At 51.3% G+C, this 21704-nt stretch overlaps 13 protein-coding genes across 13 annotated transcripts; 8 read left to right on the top strand and 5 right to left on the bottom strand.

Moving 5' to 3' along the window:
• Positions 1-90: 90 nt before the first annotated feature.
• POJ06DRAFT_255122 (MEMO1 family) lies at positions 91-1733 on the top strand. The gene is made up of 5 exons (XM_056187856.1): positions 91-318; positions 432-500; positions 601-713; positions 778-889; positions 945-1733. Exons 1-5 carry the CDS (start codon positions 152-154, stop codon positions 1582-1584), a joined length of 1101 nt encoding a protein of 366 aa, XP_056043444.1. The 5' UTR covers positions 91-151; the 3' UTR covers positions 1585-1733.
• Positions 1734-4219, top strand: POJ06DRAFT_211249 (uncharacterized protein). Its single transcript, XM_056185442.1, has 2 exons — positions 1734-2170; positions 2235-4219. Exons 1-2 carry the CDS (start codon positions 2111-2113, stop codon positions 4113-4115), a joined length of 1941 nt encoding a protein of 646 aa, XP_056043443.1. The 5' UTR covers positions 1734-2110; the 3' UTR covers positions 4116-4219.
• Positions 4220-4222: 3 nt separating this feature from the next.
• On the bottom strand, positions 4223-6076 carry POJ06DRAFT_255114 (WD40-repeat-containing domain protein). Its single transcript, XM_056187855.1, has 5 exons — positions 5873-6076; positions 5740-5799; positions 5566-5671; positions 5336-5484; positions 4223-5274 (listed from the first exon to the last, which is right to left on the bottom strand). The coding sequence occupies exons 1-5, from the start codon at positions 5922-5924 to the stop codon at positions 4325-4327; spliced, it is 1317 nt and encodes a 438-aa protein (XP_056043442.1). The 5' UTR covers positions 5925-6076; the 3' UTR covers positions 4223-4324.
• Positions 6077-6230: 154 nt separating this feature from the next.
• Positions 6231-6785, top strand: POJ06DRAFT_268870 (uncharacterized protein; the record flags this gene model as incomplete). The annotated part of the gene is made up of 2 exons (XM_056189337.1): positions 6231-6318; positions 6394-6785. The coding sequence occupies 2 exons, from the start codon at positions 6231-6233 to the stop codon at positions 6783-6785; spliced, it is 480 nt and encodes a 159-aa protein (XP_056043441.1).
• A 2987-nt stretch (positions 6786-9772) lies between these two features.
• POJ06DRAFT_255109 (cyclin-domain-containing protein) lies at positions 9773-11166 on the bottom strand. The gene has a single exon (XM_056187854.1). The coding sequence runs from the start codon at positions 11118-11120 to the stop codon at positions 10080-10082; it is 1041 nt and encodes a 346-aa protein (XP_056043440.1). The 5' UTR covers positions 11121-11166; the 3' UTR covers positions 9773-10079.
• A 310-nt stretch (positions 11167-11476) lies between these two features.
• POJ06DRAFT_255108 (uncharacterized protein) lies at positions 11477-12424 on the top strand (the record flags this gene model as incomplete). Its single annotated transcript, XM_056187853.1, has 1 exon — positions 11477-12424. A coding segment is annotated over exon 1 (281 nt), but the record flags the coding sequence as incomplete, so codon positions are not given.
• Positions 12425-13168: 744 nt separating this feature from the next.
• On the top strand, positions 13169-13659 carry POJ06DRAFT_268868 (uncharacterized protein; the record flags this gene model as incomplete). Its single annotated transcript, XM_056189336.1, has 2 exons — positions 13169-13331; positions 13394-13659. The coding sequence occupies 2 exons, from the start codon at positions 13169-13171 to the stop codon at positions 13657-13659; spliced, it is 429 nt and encodes a 142-aa protein (XP_056043438.1).
• Positions 13660-13825: 166 nt separating this feature from the next.
• Positions 13826-15760, top strand: POJ06DRAFT_276293 (uncharacterized protein; the record flags this gene model as incomplete). The annotated part of the gene is made up of 2 exons (XM_056189680.1): positions 13826-14315; positions 14372-15760. The coding sequence occupies 2 exons, from the start codon at positions 13826-13828 to the stop codon at positions 15520-15522; spliced, it is 1641 nt and encodes a 546-aa protein (XP_056043437.1). The 3' UTR covers positions 15523-15760.
• Positions 15761-17085, bottom strand: POJ06DRAFT_255105 (cell wall synthesis protein KRE9/KNH1-domain-containing protein). The gene has a single exon (XM_056187852.1). It carries the CDS (start codon positions 16808-16810, stop codon positions 15995-15997), a length of 816 nt encoding a protein of 271 aa, XP_056043436.1. The 5' UTR covers positions 16811-17085; the 3' UTR covers positions 15761-15994.
• A 177-nt stretch (positions 17086-17262) lies between these two features.
• Positions 17263-18030, top strand: POJ06DRAFT_255104 (ribosomal protein L14b/L23e). Its single transcript, XM_056187851.1, has 3 exons — positions 17263-17371; positions 17430-17493; positions 17548-18030. The coding sequence occupies exons 1-3, from the start codon at positions 17330-17332 to the stop codon at positions 17832-17834; spliced, it is 393 nt and encodes a 130-aa protein (XP_056043435.1). The 5' UTR covers positions 17263-17329; the 3' UTR covers positions 17835-18030.
• POJ06DRAFT_255096 (uncharacterized protein) lies at positions 18031-18793 on the bottom strand. The gene is made up of 5 exons (XM_056187850.1): positions 18675-18793; positions 18494-18622; positions 18399-18444; positions 18250-18336; positions 18031-18186 (listed from the first exon to the last, which is right to left on the bottom strand). The coding sequence occupies exons 1-5, from the start codon at positions 18701-18703 to the stop codon at positions 18142-18144; spliced, it is 336 nt and encodes a 111-aa protein (XP_056043434.1). The 5' UTR covers positions 18704-18793; the 3' UTR covers positions 18031-18141.
• A 160-nt stretch (positions 18794-18953) lies between these two features.
• POJ06DRAFT_255094 (ribosomal protein L7/L12 C-terminal domain-containing protein) lies at positions 18954-20130 on the top strand. The gene is made up of 3 exons (XM_056187849.1): positions 18954-19178; positions 19294-19444; positions 19540-20130. Exons 1-3 carry the CDS (start codon positions 19117-19119, stop codon positions 19855-19857), a joined length of 531 nt encoding a protein of 176 aa, XP_056043433.1. The 5' UTR covers positions 18954-19116; the 3' UTR covers positions 19858-20130.
• A 104-nt stretch (positions 20131-20234) lies between these two features.
• POJ06DRAFT_282022 (CTD kinase subunit gamma CTK3-domain-containing protein) lies at positions 20235-21207 on the bottom strand (the record flags this gene model as incomplete). The annotated part of the gene is made up of 5 exons (XM_056189989.1): positions 20235-20390; positions 20472-20559; positions 20642-20730; positions 20794-20970; positions 21049-21207. The coding sequence occupies 5 exons, from the start codon at positions 21205-21207 to the stop codon at positions 20235-20237; spliced, it is 669 nt and encodes a 222-aa protein (XP_056043432.1).
• Between the last annotated feature and the right edge of the window lie 497 nt (positions 21208-21704).

Below are 21704 nucleotides of genomic sequence, written 5' to 3'. Positions count from 1 at the left end.
TGGGAGTTCAATTCGGTGAGCACGGGCCTCGGTGAATTCAGGGGATGAGGTCATCGCGCGTGAGCGAGTTTGCTTGCCCTTGTGAGGAGCGACCTTCTTCCCAGTCTCTGCATATTCTCTCCCTTACTATATATCCGCCAATAAGTACGCAATGAGCACGAAGCGAGTGGTGAGATCAGCAACACATGCCGGATCATGGTATGTCGGTGACAAAGCTAGTCTGGATCGCCAATTGACCGACTTCCTGGGCAATGTACCGGCAGCCTCATTTGAGCATGGTCCACTGCCTGTTCCGAATGCGCGAATAATTATTGCTCCGTGAGTATACATATACTTTTTTGTCTGTTTTACAGGTTATTGGACGCAAGGATGACCGAAATATTCCTGGAGGTGGGCTTCAGGCGCATGCTGACATTGGTGATCTGATCCAGTCATGCCGGGTATTCATATTCAGGGCCGACAGCGGCCTGGGCATACAAGACCTGGGATGTATCCAAAATGTAAGACTAAAGTCGGTTTTGGGAGCACTACATAAACAGAAATGCCACAGTGACCATGACCGGCTGATATACCAATGATGTGACAGTTAACAGGTTATAGTGAACGCGTCTTTCTGCTTGGACCCTCACATCATGTCTACCTATCTAATTGTGCGATAACGCAATGTACTGAGTACGAGACTCCTATGGGAAATATTCCCATTGACACCCAAAGTACGTGAAGATGCATGATCCTTTGAAGTTCGTTTGAACTTTGCCAGCGACTAATTATGAATAGCTATCGATGAGCTCAACAATACCGGAAAATTCCAGAAAATGTCAAAGACAGTTGACGAAGAGGAGCACTCCCTCGAAATGCATCTCCCATACATCTACAAGATCCTTTCCGAGTGCGCACCCTATTGTGGAAATTGGGAACCCCAATGACGTTAACATCGTCTACAGGTCTGAAGGTGGGATACGACCGCTCGTCCCTATTATGGTAGGTGCTCTCAGCGCACGCAGCGAGCGTGAATTTGGAGAACTTCTATCGCCATATCTGTCAGACCCGAAGAACGGCTTCGTGATTTCGACGGACTTCTGTCATTGGGGTACGCGATTCGGATATACCAACTACGTCGATGATCCAGATTGCGAGAATGTACGCTCTCTTAGCTCGTCCTCGTATTTCTCGTCGTCGTCATCTCGTCGTCATAGCTCAGTTAATCCGGAAGTTCCAATATATAAATCCATCGAGATTATGGACTACAAAGGCATGGACGTATCGAGTGGCGGATCCCACGCAGAATGGACAGAATATCTTTCGCGCACCAAGAACACAATATGTGGACGTCATCCTCTCGGCGTGCTAATCGCGGGCATCGAGCATCTCGGCAACAACGGCGTAGAGTTAGCTTTGGAGCAGCGTATGCCCGTTCCTGGGACCGGCCCAGCCGAGGTTGTTGCCAAGGAAAAGTTAACTGGGGAAGAAGCGCTCAAGTATCGATTTGGCAAGATATATTGGGTGCAGTACAAGCAGAGCAGTCACTGCAAGAACCTGTCCGATTCAAGTGTCAGCTACGCCAGCGGATTCGCAAAGGCCTAGTGAGGAGGAATTAGCCACAGTTGGGCTGTGGCTTCAGGCTGCGCGTGTGCGTGTCTATTATTTTAAATGCCTCTAGGTAATAGTAGAAGAGATTCGGCATTGTCAACCAATTATTGTGCGCTTCTAGAAATAATCGTAAAACTTGCCAACTCCTGCCAGGCCCAAAGTTACGTACTGAGGCACTCTTAAGTATGTTTGAGCATGCAGATCTATGCTTCAGTCAATTAGGCGCGATCGCCAGCTATCATAACGAAATCAGAGTTCGGCTTGGGCGGTGGCTGATGCGCATGTGCTCACCGAGTTTTCTCTGACGCGGAAAAAATTTCGCGGGGTATTGACGACATTATTAGCCGCGGAGTTATCACACTCATATTGTATTTATATTACCTATAGGGCTTTTGATAGGACGACGGAGAAGGTATACATTCCACATCCCTCCAAGTGCGCGACAGACTGTAATCTGTCGCACGGTTTGAATAGCACAGCGACAATTTAGAACTACGTTGGAAATAGGCTTAGTTGGCGGATGACACATTTGTTACGACCAGCATGTCTTGCGAACAGCACAATTAGTGCCAGCGCGAGGGTATTTTTTTTTTTTTTTTTTGGGTGATGGTTTAACTTGAAGTTTTGCTGATGATGTGAAAAAGCGAATATTACCGCGATGGCCTCGTATTGCTTACCACCGCAATGTAGTCAGTGCGACACAATTCCCGCCGGTGGAGGAGGACACGCAAGAAGAAGATGATTTTTTGGAAAGCAGAGAGTTAATTTTGTCTGTATTGCGGTCCAACGCGACGAAACGAGATGCACGGGAATATATTAGCAAATATTCCGATCACCTGGATTCTGCAGAAAAACGCAAGCGCCAAGGATTTGCGAAAAAGGTCTTGCGATCAGTGTCAGAGGCGTCAAGAGGGTTTGATCTATACGGATCTGCTCCGATAGAGTTGAGAGATATGATCCGAGTTGCAGTTATTAAGATCCGAGGAGTCGGCGACTTGACACCGAACATACTTGGAAATATTGGAAAGACGATCTTGCGACTGCAGCGGTTAGGTATGAGTCCTGTGATTGTCGTTGATCCCGTAGCGGAAAATGGGCCGGCGTGGATGCAGCGGGCGGAAGGGTTCGCCTCGAGCGCACAGATTAAGCAGATGACGGGAATCGCTGCGAGAATTGCGGCTGCGATTGAGAAGCCGCTGTGTTGTGACAAGTCACAGAGCCCAGTGGTTTTAAATGTCCGATCTCAGAATGGGCATAAGCATCCCGGCAAAGCTGCTATTTTGCCTTCCATGTTCACTCATGTTGCGCCGTATCTTCAGTCGTCAATCAAATGGAGCCTACCACATCTTATGTTCATTGCCATGACGAACAAGATAGTGCCGATTATCACACCGCTCGTGTACAACGAGTATTCCAGTCGGTATGCAATTGCTGCGGCTGACGATATAGTGTATGAGATAGTCAACAAAATATCCGGAATTGCGTCTCCTGAAGTAATCACGCTCGACAAGGTTATCTACATCGATCCACTGGGAGGTATCCCAAGCGTGGAACGGCACTCCGGCGCGCATATCTTAGTTAATCTTGAGCAAGAGTACAGTGACATCATGAGAGAGCTTGATCCAATCATGAACCCATCCAATAGACAGTCACCAGTACTATCCGTCTTGTCAAACAGGGTCCGAGCGGAGCAATATAATGGAGTACATATATCCAACCTCAGCTCGTTTCGGAAACTACTAGCAATCGCCCCGCCCTCGACATCAGGGCTTATCACAACGCCTGTTGTCGCTGCGTCTCAGTCGACACGAAATCCACTGATTTACAACCTTCTTACCGACCGACCCGTTATTTCGTCATCGTTGCCCGTCGACGGCAAGCGGGCTTCGATTCAACACACCACACTTCTTCGTCACGGTATGCCGGTTATGATGATTTACAGTTCACAGGGCATGTATTTGCCGGAATATCCGCGGATGGGATCACTCAGGAGGTCATCCGACACCCAAGTCCCGAACGGGTTGTCGACAATGCGGGACGGTGTGGCAGACGTCGATCTTGTTAAGCTTGTCCAACTGATCGAAAACTCATTCGGGCGCGATCTCGATGTGCAGCACTACCTCGAACGTGTAAACGGCAACATCGCCGGCCTCGTTATAGCAGGCAACTATGAAGGAGGCGCTATCATCACTTGGGAGAAAGTGCCCTCAAATCCTCTCGACCATGTCGCGTATCTCGACAAGTTTGCCGTCCTCAGACGAAACCAGGGGTCAGCGGGAGTGGCCGACATTGTATTCAAGGCCATGTCAGACAAATTGTTCCCAAAAGAACTAATTTGGCGGTCCCGGACCGAGAATCCTGTTAACAAGTGGTACTTTGATAGATCCAAGGGGTCACTGCGGTTACCAGGCAAGCGGTGGACAATGTTCTATCGGGGCTATGACACGCGAGAGGACGACAGGCTGCAAGATTACATTGATGTCTGCACGAGTATCGAGCCGTCGTTTAAAAAATTAGGCGCATAGTTATTGTCTGTACATATGTGGTTGTAGGTTTGCTCTACATGATTATGGAGTTTGTGTCGTCTGGTTTTTGTGAGAGGTGTGACCATGGTATTGGGTGTAGGCAAAAAAGTTTGTATGTTTATTGACAACAGTTAGTAAAATTGCACCCTAAACTCTAACTACAGATACACAACGTAGAAACTACAGGCCTGGTCTCATCATACAAATATTTACTCCAACTCACTCGCGCTAACGTCCTTTTCGTCCACTGCGACAATCGAGTCTGCCGGCTTCCACACTTGCAGCAGGTTATCCTCCGCCGCGCTTGCCATGACCCAGGGCATAGTCGGACTCCACGAGAAGTCGCTGATCCGGTTGGTGTGGCCACCGTGGATAAACAAAAGCTCAGGCGGACCATCTTCTGCGTCCTCCTGCGTCTGCTCTTGCCCGATCCGACTGACGTCCCAAATGATAACCCGTCTGTCGTGACTCGCGCTGGCAAGAATCGTCTCCTCGTGAGGCGACCACTGCAGGCATGTGACGTCGTCATTGTGTCCCTGGAGCGAGTGCAAACAAATGGACAGTTTCCGGAGATCCCACAGCGCGACGGTCTTGTCCGCAGAGGCGGTCGCGAGAATATATTCGCTCGCGGAATTAAACGAGATCGCGTTCACGGCCTCGGCGTGAGCCTGGACCTTTTGAACTGGCGTAGCGGACGTGGACCGCGTGTCGTGGATTTGCAGGGTGAGATCGTCTGAGACGGTGCCGAATAAACTGTCATGCAGGTTATGCCACGCAACGTCATTCACGATCGCGGTGTGCGTTGTGAACGTCTTAACGGAGGATAGTGTCGTGTTTTGTTTTGTGTAGTTGTTAACATCCCACAGCGCAACCGTCGTGTCTTCTGAACCGGTGAGCAGGTGTCCGTGCTTGTGCGAGTTCCACGACAGACCGTACCCTTCCTTTGTGTGGCCGACTAACCGCATCTCCGGACGGCACACGCCTGTCGGCTGCAGCGAGTGCTTCGTTCTGTCAAATACGAGCACGTCACCGGACACGCTCATGGTCGCGATGATGTCTGGATTCTGTGGCATGTATCGGGCCCGATTGACCTCGCCCTCGTGGTCGATCCGCTGGTAGATGCTGATCCGCGATTCTGAAGCTGAGTAGCCGCCGATTTCTAATTTTGATTGGCAAAAAGTCAGCCCAGATCAAGAATTCGCCGTCGGGCAATTGCCTACCTTCTTTCTCTTCGTCGTATTGCCGCAGGTCAAGCGCGTCCTCCATATTCGGCAAGTTGACATGGGCAATCTGAAGGTAATTCTGATCATTTCCAGACGTATGCGTGCCAAGCAGTAATCTATGTGTAGTGTAGTTCTTTCCGGGGTGTCTAACAGTAGTCATCGTCAATATCTAGTTCCGCACGTGTCGAGCGCCTTCAGTCCGCCTATGGGGCAACAATGGAACATACACTTCTTTATCCGGAAACCACTGCGTCGTAAGAGTCGGCCATTCCAGTGCCGACGAGATGACGAGATCATACAAAAACGGCGAATTCTTTTTCCAAATCTTGTACTCTACCCGGCCGCGACTCGTTAGCCGGTCTACTACAACTGCTCATGCCGATGGCTTATAGGAACGGTACCTTCATTTATTATCTTCTCAGCAACGATATTCTCCTCCACGATCCGCTCATGGTCGTCCACTAAAAACAACGCGTTAACTTTGTCCACCACACCAAAGAAGGACGCGCTTTGCCCACTGTGAGGCATACTTACTTTCAAGGTCACCATCGTCGATTTGAACCTGATTGGTAGGTGCAGGCGCCATTGTCCTCTAACTTTGTTTTCCCTTGCAATATCTGCCGGCAGTTAATTAACGTGCGTTGGATTTGTCGGGAAAATTGTGGGGATACGCTTTGGAGCGAGATCGGGTTGAAGTTCGCGAAGGCACCGTGACATACCGACATCTTGGGTTAGGGCTTCAATTTTTTTTTTGGGCTAGCACGCGTTTTTGTCTTCCTTTACGCGTGCTCTAGAGAAGATCAAAAGACTGGCGCAGGATCAAAAGCAAAGTCAGTATAGTGTACTTAGCGCCCCAGTCAGGAGATTGGAGCGGGTGATAGTCAAGATTGAGATGGATGATGAAAGTGATATCGTCGGAGGCGACGGTCCCGATTTTCCGCCACAGTCCCCGGACGTGTTGAAGAAGCCCAAGGCACCAGGTCTGTGTACCCCGCCAGTGATTCATCACAATTTATGCTTGTAACAAGGGTAATAGTGTTAACATTTTGTGCCAGGAACACTACATAAGCGTCCTGCACAGGCGGCGCAATATTTGAACCAGGCCGTGTTCCACGTCACGGCCAAATCGCCGTTCATCTCGCTTCTCAAGCGGGCCAAAAAGGAAGTTATCAAGCTGCATTCGCGCCGCCGCAATGTCGTGCTGCTTGTCGGACTGAGCAAAGCTATTGAAAAGACATTGTCGCTCGGACTGAGGTTTCAGCACATGGGTTACGCGATCCAGGTCGAGACCGACACGGTCGTGATCAATGATGATCTTGAGCCGGACGACTTGCAGGAGGAGTGGAGGCAGATTACGCGGAGCGTTAGTCGGGTTAAAATCACGGTTTCTTTGAAGTCGGGAAAGGATAAGAAGGAGAGAAAGAAGGTGCTAGTCGATTCCGATTGAAGCAAATGCATAGTTATATTTGGATCGGCGTTTTTTGGGTTGGCTTTTGTATATGTACTGGATGTATAGCTTGCTGAGATAGCTTGAGGTTGGAGCACGGCCCTCAAATCAGGTTGATCTGGCTGGTAATAAGAGAATGAGGCTCAATTGGGCGTTTGATTTGACACGCAGCATAATAGGGCCCCGGACTCATTCCAATAAACGCAGACATGTTAGTTGTTTGCAGAGTGCGATGAAATTGAAAATGTTCAGTCGCATTATTTTCTAGCTAGCTGCGTGGAAGTTTTCTCCCGACTAAGTAGTGCCTCTACAAAGCTGCGATCATGGTTGATTCTGAATCGAGTGCCGTCACCGCAACGCACTGAGCCATGAGTTAATTATTGACACCACTCGACCGTGACGGGATTCCAGGCTGGCCATGATCATGCATTTCAGACTGCGTCATGCTTGTGGCGGTCGAGGGTGGGACAATGTCGTTTTCGGTCAGGCATACGAGCAAAGCTAGGTGTTATATCCACGGGTAGCTTATGCCGATTCTGGTGCTAGATAACCGTCCGAATAGACTCGTGCTAGTCAAACAAAAGTGCAAAACCATTACGCACTGTGTAATTGGCTCAGTCAGAACAACGGACTTGCACCGCAACTCGACCAAGACCGGAGTCGGGCCCCACGCATGCTAATTAACCTTTGACGACAAAATTCGACAAGGCTTCCTCCTTACACGCAAAAGATCTGCCTGGCTTGTGAAGTTTGGGTGCCTGCATGAAAAGTAAGGGTTTGGGATCACCGACAACCCGACCCGGCAAGAGGACACAACATGATTTGTGGACTCGATCGGAAAAACTTTCTTCCGGCGCGTTGGCGGCTGGCCCAATCTTCCTATGTTGCCAAGTTCGATCGATCCGATCTGCGCTAAGCGTTACGTTGTGCAGACTACGCTTTTCAACGAAGCATCACTACCGATCTGTGCATGCCCGTTTTCATTGCGTAGATTAAAATGCACAACCGGACTCTTGCATGAGCAATGGCCATCACCGGTCTCGGGACGGAAAGGACTTTGGAGGAATTTGGACGTAACCTGCAAGTGGACCCACATCCCAGGCCGCCCGGCGCGCATAAACGTTTTTCCGATCGAGGGTCTGGCCGGGCGATGTCAGTGCGGCGAAGCGCTACGCGACTTTGCAGAGTTGGGTTTAACCGCGGAGTACACCTGTCCGCGTTTGGGAGAGAAAGTACGAACTCGACTCGACAAGTTGCTAAATTTTGATGGCCAGTTCGACGCGGGGCGTGTGTCGGCAGGTCCGAATCGCGTTTTTCGTACCAAGAGGCGCTGGTTGTGTGACATGGCTGACGGCCCTGTCTTGACAAGGCTGGGTAGTGGTTAGATACGTCGATAACTATCGGGTTTTCTGTGGTGTCATGCCACCCGTTTGGGACCTCCTGCGACATAGGTTGTGCGGGTGAATATTTCGTGATTTGCGTCGTCAACTTTATCGTTGTTCAAGACAAAGTGGCAACGGATCGGGTCGACAATAATCTCAATGAAAATTCGGCCCACAAATGATCTGCCGCCCGGCATCGTCTATCGTCTGCGCCGGGGTTAGAAAATTGTGGCAGTACAAGCAAAGAAAAGAAATGCAAGCGCGGGCACGGGTAAGCGCAAAGTCCGAAAATGGCAGGCACAATGGCAACTGTCCCCCCCTCCCCTCACGGAAGCAAAGAGACGACCCACGATTGGATAAGCGCCGCGCTGGTCGGTCGTGGCTCTCGCGGCGCGCGAGCAAGCTTGCCGTGATTGTGAGGACCAGTGCGAGCGACGAGTCGGGTGAGCGGCCCGGCACGGCGGAGCGGGCGTGGTGCATCCCTGCATACGTTCACCAACGTCATCTCAGCCGTTAGGAGGATCGACGCCATTTACAGAATATCTTGGATACCAGCGAGTTGTTGCCATTATGTGGGGATAGAGTTATTTGTAGTTGCTGTCGCTACTATATTTACCTATGAATCTGGACTGGCATTGGGATCCACTTGGTACTGATCCGAAAGTTGTGTGGGCAGGCGCACAGCCGAAAACGACGCGGATGCCTGACAAACTCGGGGTGTCGTGTCGCGGCTAAGTTTCCTGCCGACACTCTATAACTTATAGTTTTTCTTTGCTATTTCCCATGCAACAACCGCCTAGCGCCCATTAATTTGTCGTCGCCGTCCACTCTTCCGAGCAACAATTTCATCCCCCTCATCCGAAGTCAATCGTATTATTCAAAAAAAGGATCGGTACCGAGAATTCGATCGATCTCACCGTCAGGGTCCGCAAAATCCAAACGTGCGGGGGGGACCGCCGCAATAAAGTATACCCGAGGTAGACCCGACAAGACACGCCGCTGGGTTGGCCGCTCGACCCGTTGGCCCATGTCATGCACAAAGCCCTTACTGCGACTCAGCAGGGTTCGTTGCCACCCGGCAAGGGCAGAAGGGGGGACCCGGCCGCGCCCCCCGCGTTTAGGGGGTCACGAGCGGCAATGCCGACCCGCGTGCGGGTTCCACGCGTATCGAAACCGGTGGGACTATGACGCGTGTCGGGAGTTTCGAACGGGTTTTTTCTATGTAGGAAAGCAACAACTGACAGCCGTTGACACAAAAACGTGCGTAGCCAGAACTAGTCAGTAGTAGAGATGGTTAAGCTGGTTTGCCTGCCTGCCCAATTCCGGCAATCCGCCCGCAGTGGCCTTGCAGCCTGGCGGCTCGTGCTTGGGTTTTCATAATGGCCCTGCACTAATCCCTTACTCCAGCCCTGACGTTGACCTATCAGGGTTCGATTAATTGACACGGAGCGGCAAAATAGCAGCATTGCTACATTAATTATTGTACTGCCGCAGGCGATTACGGTTTGACTGTGGACAACTTGTCAGTTCGATGTAAATTAAACAAATGCGGGGAGCGGGCGATTGCTGTCGCCCGGCAGAATGGCAGTGGGCCCTGAGCAGACCCTGCGCCTGCCAAACGCGCCGGCTAAAAACGACGTGGCAAACACCGCCCCCCCACGCTTGTTGTCGGAAAGAATCTTGCAACCAATGTATTGACATATGAAGGCAGTAATCATATAGTATAAAGGTCATATAGATATCTAACGACAACCCAAACGCCACCATTCCACCACCAAACCGCCGTAAATAATAATGATACATAAGAAATATATACAAAAGAATAAAAAAGCACTTTTCGTCCCGCATCCAAACATTCCAAAAATGTGTCTAGTATACAAAGCTCCACCGTATAGTACATACATATCCCCGTTCAGCGCTTTTCGAGCGCCATTAAAATGCCAGCTTGTTCCTCGAGCATGTCGACATCGAGCTTGAGGTCGAAATCCATGAGAAACAAGAACCCGATCTCGAGACGACAGAGCTCCTGCTCGGACAGGCCGCCGACTTTGGCAAACCGTTTCTGCAGGTGGTTGATGTCCTCTAAGCTCTTTGACGCGACCCGAAGCGCGGCGACAACGAGCCGGTGCACGTTGAGGGGCGTGAGCGGGATGGCTTGGTTGACGATGCAGAGACGGTAGATGTAGAGGCTCGTCGCGAGGTAGACTGCCGTCGATATCGGGCAGTACTGGTGGATGCGAAGGAGGTACTTCTCAATGTCGATGCCGGGGGCGGACTTTGACCAGAACCGCCGGGAGATGATGGACCGCTGGTTCGCCTTGTCAACCACAACCTGCTGCTGGTGGTCGACGATATCTGGGCCTGGCGATGACGACGGCGATGAAGTCGGGTGCTGGTCGCAAGAGAGCGACGGCGGGTGTTCGCCTCCGGGACTAAGTTGCTGCATGGACGGTGCCAGGCCGGCCATCATTGGCGACGGAGTCACGCCTTCTTTGCAGTCGAGCACATCTTGTGCGGACAGCGGCGGCGACAAGGCCGCGGTCGGTGGAGACAGGGTTGGCGACGAAGAAATGAGCGTCGGGGCCGGCTGCCAGGTTACGGTCGCGGGGTCGGACAGGGCCAGGATACGCTTGATGCCGGTTGTAAGCAGACGGAGGGCGTCAGAAGGCGCAAGATCCGCCATTGACGGAAGCGAGGTCAGACGGATGCTGGGGAAGTATGTCTCGGGACTATTATCTGTCGGCGGATGGGATGTGGGAGCTTGCTGGTATTGCTCCATTAGCATGGTCGCTGACATTGTGGCCAGAACGCAAGAGCGAGCGAGATGCCGAATGGCGAGGTGTGCAACTCCGGTGCGTGTATCGAGAAGCAATGTTCCGTCGAATGCAGAATGAATGTATGGAATATGCGAAGGAATGACGATAAGGGGGGGATGCGGAGGAAGAAATAGCATGAAATAGCGAAGAGAGGGACAAGGCACGATATTTGAGGGAGGAGCAGTGACGACAGCGGGAAGGCAGCAGCAGCAGCAGCGGCGGGCAAACCACGAGCACAGGCGCAGCGCGCGTCGCTTCGCCATTATTTCGGCTCAATCGATTTGCTACCCGCGAGGTACTACGCCGGCCTGGTGCCTTCCCTAACCCTGCGACTCGTGTCGGGCCTCGACGCGCGACACAGCCCTCGGCTGGCGGGTTGCCGTTTTCGGCCGGGCGGCCGGGGTCCTGTGACCTGCGCCACCCACTTTCCGCGCGTTAAGCGGATATTATTACTACTGTGTAGTTTAACTTGTACAGTCAAAATAATAGCGCTGGCGCATGAACATTCAAGTTCGGCGACGAACTTCATGACGTTGGTCATTTGCCCATCACCACTTTGCTGGACAAATTCCATTTTGCTCATACAACGCAGCGGCCGTAGATTACTAGCCGACTGTTCGCATGTGAATCTTGCGAAAATTTTTTCTCATTGCCATCTGCAGCTGCAACCTGCTTGATGGTGAATAATATTATTAGTTACTTGTCATTGATATGATCTGGCTTGTTTGGATTGCATGTAGAGGCCAGATCTATTCTTGATTTGCACCATAGAGCCGAGATGGCGCGAGATTTGGTGCATGACGCAGGACTCTAGGGGCGAATCCGGGGTAACTAAGAGCAACAAACCTGGGCGAACGCGTGTTGATTGACGTGGACACAAGACAGAAGCGAGCGACGAACGCGTGGGCGAGCCGAACCTTTCTATCGACAACAATGAGACGACATGCGCTTGCGCTTTCATGTGGCATTATTTCGTTCGTCTTGTCTTTTGCGCGCCAATTCATTTTTGGTGTGCGGCGCCGCGGTCGACCCCCGCATTTCTTTTACTGACGGGCTTCTCTGCACCGGCACATGTCATCCGCAGAATTCTTCGCCGATCCCGAGTCATAGCGGTCCACTTAAACCATATCTGCCTCGTTGCTCGGTCGTCATTCCTCGTAGCCGTACGTCCTCATCCTACCTCAAACTTGTTTCTTGTGTAGATGACGTACCAGCTATTTTTGAATAGACATACGCATTTCTGACTTGCTCCGTCTTGTTCCAGCCAGATGCCGTCTATACGTAATATTGTCTTGAATACTGATTTAGAACCATTCGTCTTGCCTACAGCCACACAGTTCTTGTTGACTAGTCCGGTTTGTCAACTTGGTAGCCAGTACTACGCTCGTCACAAGACCCACGCCAACCCATTCTTCCGCCCCCACAGCAGCCCCAGATAACCCAAAGGCCCGAAGCACACCCGAACCATTCATCCTTCCCCCCCCGCAATCCCGTCGCTCGACTCGGCGGCGCCGGTGGCTGTTTCTGTCGACAACGCGGGACAAGCCGTGACGAAACATAACTGACGTAGCCAGTTGAGCGCTTCCGTTTTGCCCGTCTTTGACCACGAGCGCAACAAGATTCGCAAGCTTGACTCGGAACCTGAATTCTGATGTCATCGTGCCCCGAGGCCATGCGCCATGTGTGTCGGATCTCCCGAGCAAATGTATCTTCCACCACCATCACATGTTCCAAACCAGTCAGCGTCGACGTACTCTCAAGTAGCCTTTCAAATCATTACTCTCAATATGTCATTGTGTCCGGGCACCGACGCCAACTCGGGCCGTCATTGAAATTAAGGTTTAAACAACATGCAGCCTCCGGATTTCGCAATGTGTCGCTTTTATGGTGCAAGTCGACCGAACGTCTAGCTAGTTTGCCACTTACCCTACACCCCCAGCTTTGAGTATGAGTAACGCTTCGCCGAGACTGGCACTGCAGGGTAGGCGACAGAATAACCCGAGCCCGGGCAGACATTTTCGTAAGCGCTTTCCCAACTTGTCTGGTCGCTGAATCTGCACGTTTGCAGTGGCATTCGCACTCGTCTAATAGTCAATTACGAACCGGCAGTACTGTCAATCCACTGCTATTGTCCCTACTGTGTTTGCCATTTTTGTCGCGCAACCGGCCCTGCCGAACCGACAGCATGTTTCGCATCCAGACCCTCAACGGCGTGACCATCAACGTCTCCTCCGACGCCAACATCTCCCTGCCGCAGCGTCGCGGGTCCGCTTTCGAGGCTGCCGAGAGGGACAGAATAATGGCGCGTGAACGCATGCGCCGGCTGCGCCAGAAACGGAAGGAGGAAGGTATGCGGTTTTCTGTTCCGGTTGATCTGGTTGGAACCGAATGGCATGCTGACGAACATTAGCCTTGCTGCTGTCTTCTCTGAAAAAGATATCTCCCTCGAGCGCGGCCCTGCTCACGACCGCACCGAAACCGGCCACTCCGAAAGGCGGCGGCCGGTCGACGTCGACGTGGAAGATGTACTTCACCAAGGACGAGGTCGCCAAGCTGTTGGAGCTCGGCGACAAAGGCTGGGAGTGGGGACGCATAGCGTTGCTGCTGGACGGACTCAAGACGGCGGAGGAGGTCAGGCGCAAGTACGAGGAGATTAGAGGGTATGCGCGGGTGTGAGAGTTGTTGACATTTTGACCGGACCTGGGCCGCCGTGGTCGGATTGCAAATTTCGTAACGCGGCCGGCGTCGTCGCCAAACTCGAGATCCTGGTCAGAGTCAGTTCCCCCGCCCACAGCAGCGTCTTCTCTCGTCAACTGTCGTCCGATCAAATATAAAGTCGACTATGCAATCCGACGCCCGTCGCGCACGAGCGCTGTCCGCAGCAGTCGAACCCGCGCCCGCACTCACACTCCGGACCGTCCACAAGCGCTCCGACTCCGTGCCGGCCCGGCAGCCCGACTACGCCAGTTTCGAGGCCTACATGCGCTCGCGCGGCGTCGCGCGGCACTACGAGCCCACCGAGCAGGCCGCGTACATCGAGTACCGCTGGATGAAGTACGAGACCGCGCTGCGCAGCCTGGTCCGCGAGTACGAGGAGCTCGTGCAGCTGCAGGAGAACGAGCACCACCGCCTGAAATACGTGCCCATGACCACGGAGACCCACGTCGAGCCGGGCGAGGTCGAGCACGGCGCGCCGCCCGAGGCGTATGCCCGCGCGTACTATGTGCCGCAGGACGATGAGTCGGTCACGGCCGACTCGTCTCCTGTCGTGGTTACGTCAGTTTATAACGACCCAGTCGACCATGCCGTCAGTTTGATATCGTTCATGGAGTGTAGGTTTTTTTTTGGTTTTTTTTTTCCTGGGACCTGGGCTTGCTAATATAACTAGTCCAAGTACAGGACCTGGTCGATGACACGGGAGCCCGATGCTTCCCGCTGATCCCCGAAGACCCAATCGACACAAACTACGTGCCGCCAGGCTACTCGACGTCCCACGACGCCGTGCCGTACTCAGACATCTGGACCGCGGCCGACGACCTCAAGCTGCTCGTCCTCGCGTTTGCAAACTACTCCGAGCAAGGCGCGTTCAGCGTCTTCAACCTGCACCTCCAAGAAGCCTACGACCACTCCTTCACGGTCCCCAAGTTCGCCATGACCGAGTTCACGGCCCGGTACAGATGCTTCGCAAACTACATCGACCACAAGCTCGACCGCGGGTTCTTGGACATGTACACCGGTCTTTTGGAGCGCCTGCTCGAGGCCGCGCTGGCAAAGCTGCCCGACATCACCAAGTCCGCCGTCGCGGCCGGGTTTTATGTGCCGCGGTGGTGGTTCATCAAGATGCGTCGCATCACCGACGTCGACCGCGCCCGCAGCTTTTACTACCCGGACGAAGACTACTTCGACAACCTGCTGCAGCGAGATCCAAACCTTGAGGACATGTACAGAATCAACAACCCAAAAGCCGAGTATGACCCCAACCGGGCCGTCGCGCTGGCCCAGAAACTGCTGGCCCACAACGTCCGGGCAACCAGCGCGCCCGCGAGCTGCAAGCGGTCGCCTACCGGTTCGGTCGCGTCTGGTGGTTCGGACGTCGTCATGAGCGAGGCCGGACGGTCCTACAATTCTGACACGGACGTGAAGTACGCGCTGCCGGTCGCCGCCGTCGCCGCCGCCGCCGCCGCCGCCGAGGTAGCGAAATTACCCACGCCGGATCCGACCCCGTCGCCGCCCCATAACGAGCCTGTCGTGTCTCGCCCGTCGGCGCATCCTGCAGCCGCGGCTACGTCTGAGGCGGCGACAACGACCGTGGATATGACGGCAGGAACCGGTCGCGCGGCTTCTGCGGCTGCTGAGGACGACGACGCGACGGGTGCTGGTGACGAGCGCAAGGGACGCGCGACTAAACGTACCCAGCGCCCGAAGGCACGCATGGCGCCGGGTGTGAACGCGACGCGGTCGTCGCAGCGAATCGCGCGTCAGGACAAGCCGGATGGCTCGCGCAGCCGGAGTCGTGGTCGGGGACGGGTCGCCAAGTGATAAATTGTGCCTAGCAGATTTTTGGTGAAATTTTGGATTGTGACCGGGTTGCCAACGACAAAAGAAGCTGATTGTTTAGTATTATTGCTAAAAAGAAAAAATTTGTCGCTGTCGCCCGGGGTGGAGAGTCGCGTCGGTTTTATTGGAAGTCGCCTTGCATCTTGGTGCAATATCGTATATAAGTTTCTTTTGGCAGCATTGTATTTTCTTGGTGCAGTGGGGTATGGCTAATCGTGCTCTAGATTTGTAAAATAGCAACAATAATTCTCTAGCGTGTTTATTTCTTTAATCTCTCATTGCACAGGAACAAGTTATACAAATAAAATTAAAAAAAGCAAGTTTAAATGCTCATAAAATCATAACGACAAAAGTGTACCCCAAAGATATTGCAACGCATGATTCTTTTCCCTTGGATAACACCGGCCGCGCTGTTAGGCATTCCCATCTATAACCCCCGATTCCGACCGGCCATTTAATCTTCCCACCTTTTCTTCTTCTTCTTCTTGTCGGCCTCGTACCATCCGCCGTTTGCGCTCGGGTCCGGCTGCGGACTGGCTTCGTTGATTTCACTCGTCAGTGTATACGTCCACGGCATCGTGGTCGTTGTCAGCGCGGACGGCCGCATCGTGTTTGTCAGGAAGTACGAATCGATCTTCGACGTCGGGTACTGTCTTCTGACCGACGTCGCGGTCACGGTCGTGCCCGGCTGCGGCTGCATGGGGGCGTACTTTGTCAGCCAGTCGGCCTGGTCCTGGTACGATACAGCGAACGGGTTCGAGACTGTCGGCGCGGCTGCCTCCTGATGGTTCTCGTTCGGCGGACCGGACGTGTCATCGATCGTCACGAACGTCTGCGTACCGGTCATGCCCGTCAATGTAAACCGGTCAGAGTAAATGACCATATATCCACCCGTAGTCAAAATCGGCGTCATTTGCAAAAAATACTGTCCGTTAGCGGCCAGCGCGACCGGGATGTCCCAAGTATATTTGCCGGCCAGCGAGCTCAGCGTAGTAGTACCTTGAGGGATAATAAAGTAGAAGCAGTCAAAGTCGGTAGCGTCAGTGTTGCCGCACAACTTCAGCGCCGCGGTCGACATATCGGCCATGGACGGCGAGTCGCCGTTGTCTTGCCATGTTATCGTCAGTACATTTGCACCCGCGTAACTGGTGCCTGCTTGCGGTATCAAGAACTCCACGTTTGCGAACACTCGCGCCACCAATGTTGTCAAGAGCAAATATACTGCTGTCCATTGGCCCCGGCCGCGCCGTAGTCGTGGCTGCAGTTGCATTGTGTTCGTCTGCACCGTCCTCGCGACCAATCGATAGAAAGTCGAATGCGTCTAGCCCAGCCCAAATCTGATTTTTGAACACGCTCTCTGGCAGATTCTCGCGCCGAGCGGATCCAGATTACGTCAATGTATATCCCTGTGGGAAATCCTCCTTTGTTCGTCGTTTGCTGCGGGAATAGTTGGAGATTTTATCGCCGTCCGGGTCGGTAATTTATATATAGCAAAAAGTTAAATGGGAAATCCCAGCTTGATGCGCAACCCATCTCAAATTATGAACAACTACGAACGACCTCGACAAACGCTAATCTTGGTGCGTGTTCCACAGGGGTTAACAGGGGCTGGAACCGCGACGGCTTTGCGTTTGCAACCACATCTGCTACAAGTGCGAACAGACTAATTAGGCTTAGCGCTCTGTGCTCCGGATTAATCAAGGTCTGTCCGCAAAAGCTCGACGAAAAGCTCAGGACTGGATTTTCGACGACAGACAGATATAATATCCGCGCGCACGGAGTAGCCAGAATGATTTACCTAAAATCTATTCTCAATGTCATTGACAACTCGGTAGGATTCTAATTGGCAAAAGTTTGCTACGGCGGGGTTGATCTAACGGGGTATACAGGGCGCTGCGCTGGTCGAGTGTGTCAATGTGCTTGGAAAGGGAAACAAGACGGCCGGACGAGTTGGTATGTATATCGGCTGTAATTCTAGCATTGCACTGGAATGCTCATGCCACTTAGGCGACCGCATCGTCGTTGTCGTGCAGTCCATCCGAAGCGCAAAGTTACTTGCCCAAACGTCGGCCCAGAACAGAGTCCAGCGAGGCGACATACGACATGCCGTGATTGTGCGAACAAAGAAAGAGTTTCAGCGGCACGACGGAACGGTCGTGCGGTTCGACGACAATGCGTGCGTGTTGATCAATAAGCAGGGCGAGCCGATAGGTACTCGGGTTATGGGCGTCGTGGCACGAGAGCTGCAGCAGGGCTATTCGAAGATTATTGCATTGGCGCCTAAGATCGCTTAGTGGTCGGCAGATGGGAAGACAAAAAGTAAAAGAAATAAAAAAAATGAGAACAAAGGTAGAGGACGACGTAGGGAAGGTTGGGATGTATCATCACTTTGTAAATAGAAATTGTTATTCTTTGGAAATGCTATACAGTTGGAAGACATCAAAACTCCATTTCGAACACTAATGTACAATATTAAATATCAATAACAAAATGCCGCAGTACGCCGATTTTGACCCAAATAAATAAAAACACATGCGAAACGCTTGTGATGCTCGCTCTTTCGACGCCACCAATAAACAACCAACCTCAGGCTGGTCAATTCTAATGAAAGATCTTTCCGCAGTTAACGCATACATAAAAGAGAACCTAGCAGGCAATTATTAGTGATCCGGTCAAGTCGTTAGGCGCATCAATATGCGGAGTTCATACCATATTAGTTTCAGCTTTCCGTTGCTGACTTTGGAAGAAAACAGCCTCTTTATGTCCGCATGCTGGGCACTCTTTGTTCGACCGAGGCTGTAGTCGTGAAGTCAGCACGCCGTCATATGAAATACATTGTGTCGTAATCTATGACTCACCAGAGTGGGATCTGATCCAACATCGAGAGTCACACCAGCGGTTTCACTATCAGCAACGTCAGTAAAGCTCAACAATCGCATACGCTGTCAGTTACCTAACGTCCGCGAGGATCTCATTCCTATAGACCTTGGCATCTGCAGCTGCTTCCTTATAGGGACAATTCCGGCACGAATAAAGTAGCCTCTGGTTGATTTTGTCTTCCTTGGGATACAACATATTGTTGCTGCTCTGTGGTTAGCATGCAGAGACCGCTCACGTCTAACTGTCCTACGCACCATTCCACGCAAAATCTAAACGACGCCATTATGAAAGAACCAGGTCCCGGGTATTCCGAAGGTATGGCAGATTGGCAGATCAAGACCGCAAAGGAGAAGTGGAAGATTGTGGTGTTCGCCATTTGCTTACATAAAGTCCCCAATGGTCAGAACCTTCGCGAGTTACGGCGCTAAGCGGCGCGAACTTGCTAGATAAGGCTTTATTCACTCCACGTTGAATCCACCGGTGAAACTTAAAATTTTCTCTGGCTTTTCAATTTTCGTGCCCCGGTTCTTATGAGACCACTTAGAACGAGTGCATCAGACTTGTACTCTCGCCCGTAAGAGCATTAACTTGAGCAGTCTGACTGTTCAATCGCATATTTAGACACTTATTCTGTTCTTTTTCCTGGGATTCTGGTTATCGCATCTCTCATTTCTGTATCATATCGTCCTATCCAGCATGTCGCTCTCTCTTGCCGTAAAGCCGTCGCTGAGGGCCGCGTCCCGTGCAGTCTCTAGCAGGTAAGTAGCTTCAATATTTCATGGGCCAATTGTTTCCTTTTAAACATTGGGGAGACCAGCGTCAGTGATACGAGCAGGTGGGAGTTGCAAACGTAGCTGCTAATGACGAACACAGACAATTAGCCAACGCTACGGCCCCACACTTCTGCCAGGCCATACGGCACAACAGTACAACCGCCGAGGCGAACCCAAAGATTTCGAGCATAGTAGACCAAATTTCCAATCTCACTCTCATTGAGACTGCTGACCTTGTCGCACTTCTAAAGGTATGAATTGGCCTCACTGGTACTAAATGCCGGCATAGCGTTGACGCGAGATACCGCTGATGGAGAAGGCATTGATGCTTATACTTTATTCATAGAGCCGTCTCAATATACAAGACATAGCGATCCCAACTGCTGCCGCTGCCGCTCCGGCGGCCGCCGCTGCAGCAGCGGAGCCAGAACCTGAGCCAGTGCAGGAGAAGACCATGTTCAACGTTAAACTCGACAGCTTCGAAGCAGGCGCGAAGCCCAAGATCATCAAGGAAGTCAAGGCATTACTCGGTTTGAATTTGGTCGAATCAAAGAAGTTTGTCGAGAGTGCACCAAAGATCTTGCGGGAGAACGTGACAAAGGATGATGCAGAGAAAATCAAGGCCACTTTGGAGGGCTTAGGCGCGAAGATTACGTTGGAGTAAGCGGAGTGGATCGGCATAAAAAGAAACGAAGGCGGTGTTGATATAGGTAATCACGGATTGGCTGCGTAACCATGTGAAACATGTATTTTATCCCTTTTGGTTCTCTCTCTTCCTTGTACAAATATCTCGTACTAGACGTTTCCGGTTTGTTATGCGATTTGTAGATAGATTCTAATCGGAAACATTTACTTCTTCTATTTCAAAATGTTCAGTTAGCGAACTGTTTCCTATGGCTGGCCTTCTGCAAGTCACTGTGGGTGCATGTATGATGGAAATACGCATATGGATTTGAATGTCCGAAAATGTTTCCAAATTCAAAATTGACACCGCAACGCCAGATATTTACAAAATGACAACTTAGATGTTTACAGCACATTTTACCGCGTAGCTTGTTCTAAAATAGCGTTCTCCTCTCTCATAATCTCGTAATCGTCTTCGTCTAAACTGCTGGTAGTCTCCCACGCATTTTCGAATTCGATCTGAGTAGCGTCGCCTGACGGGATGACCCATATATTCTCACGCATTCGCTTATGCTATTGTCATTGTGTCAGTAGCAACGCCAAAATTATGAGATTGTATATACGTAATCTATGCAGACACTAGAAGAAACACACCCTTTCTCTGTCCTCTTCCATTCGTCTCAAGATTTCTTCTTTTGAAAACGATGGTAGCTCTTGCTTCGTCTGAAACTCGTCTTGGCTCCTTTTTCATGTCAGTCAGAACTTGTACACAAATGAGTCAATTGAAATTTAGACTCAATAATATTCTCGGAACCAGAGCATACACTAGCTTTTCCCGCTCAGATAGGATGGTCTCCACGCGCTCGTAATTATCGCTCGTAATGATCGACTTTTGCTTCAGATTATCTAGGGCCTGTATCCACCATTCCCTATTAGCATCGCACCCGTCTGTAATCTTATAGACAAACCTGATTACCTTTCTTGCTAACGCGACGTTGGCCAGTGCACCTTGGGCTGGTGGAACAACTTTGTCCAATATTTCCCACAGATCGCGATTCACCATGTCCACATATTCCTCAAACCCCGTCCTTATGCTGTTCTCACATAGCGTCTCCAAAAAATACAAAATATTTATCCGAGCATTTAATGACGTCTAGAGTAAATAGCTAGATTAGCACCTCAATATCGTGCTTGCTGCCCTACATCTGGGGCACACTATAACTGAACTTGCCTTATCTAACTCTTCCAGTATACATGAATATAAATCCTCACACAGATCTTGATATCTGAGCGCAAATTGCGCACATTTAGTTGCCGATTGAACTGATGCGTTTAATCGTCGAAGCAGTTCTATGAATGTCAGACGCGCTTCAAATGCGTCTAGTGGCATGTTGGACGATAATGACCGTAATTAGGATATACGTTCGTTCTCGTGGTATACAGATATCGTGACCCGTAGATAAGCTTATGATCTATTTCGTCATATCAATGCCTGTAATGATTCGTGGATGCTTGAATTGAAGAATTGTCCATGCATGCTTGGCTACGCGCCTTTGAGGTCAACAGATTTGCAAAAAAAAGTTTTTAGATATTCAATCTAGTCGCAACTGTGGGTCGTGATCTTTGGGACGTTCAATCAGTGTCCAACTTCTGCTGCAAGATATTTGCTTTTTAATTTCGCTCAAGAAGAACCTGAAGGGAGTCGCTGTCCAGTCGTTAAACAGCTGCCGACTTCTGTATAGACGCGTTATCGAGTTGCGATTCGGACCGCCTGAAGCTCACTTATTCAGCCATAAGAAGTCCGGTCAGCTTCACCTCTATACTTCCCGAGCTCTCCACATCTTCATTTCCTTCCTTGCCTTCAAGCCTTCCTGCTTTCATAAAACA

Source organism: Lipomyces tetrasporus, assembly GCF_029532465.1.
Source record: "Lipomyces tetrasporus strain NRRL Y-64009 chromosome Unknown POJ06scaffold_6, whole genome shotgun sequence".
Lineage (NCBI taxonomy): Eukaryota > Fungi > Ascomycota > Lipomycetes > Lipomycetales > Lipomycetaceae > Lipomyces > Lipomyces tetrasporus.
Note: the sequence above shows the minus strand (reverse complement) of the source record. Positions and strands in the feature narration are given on the sequence as shown.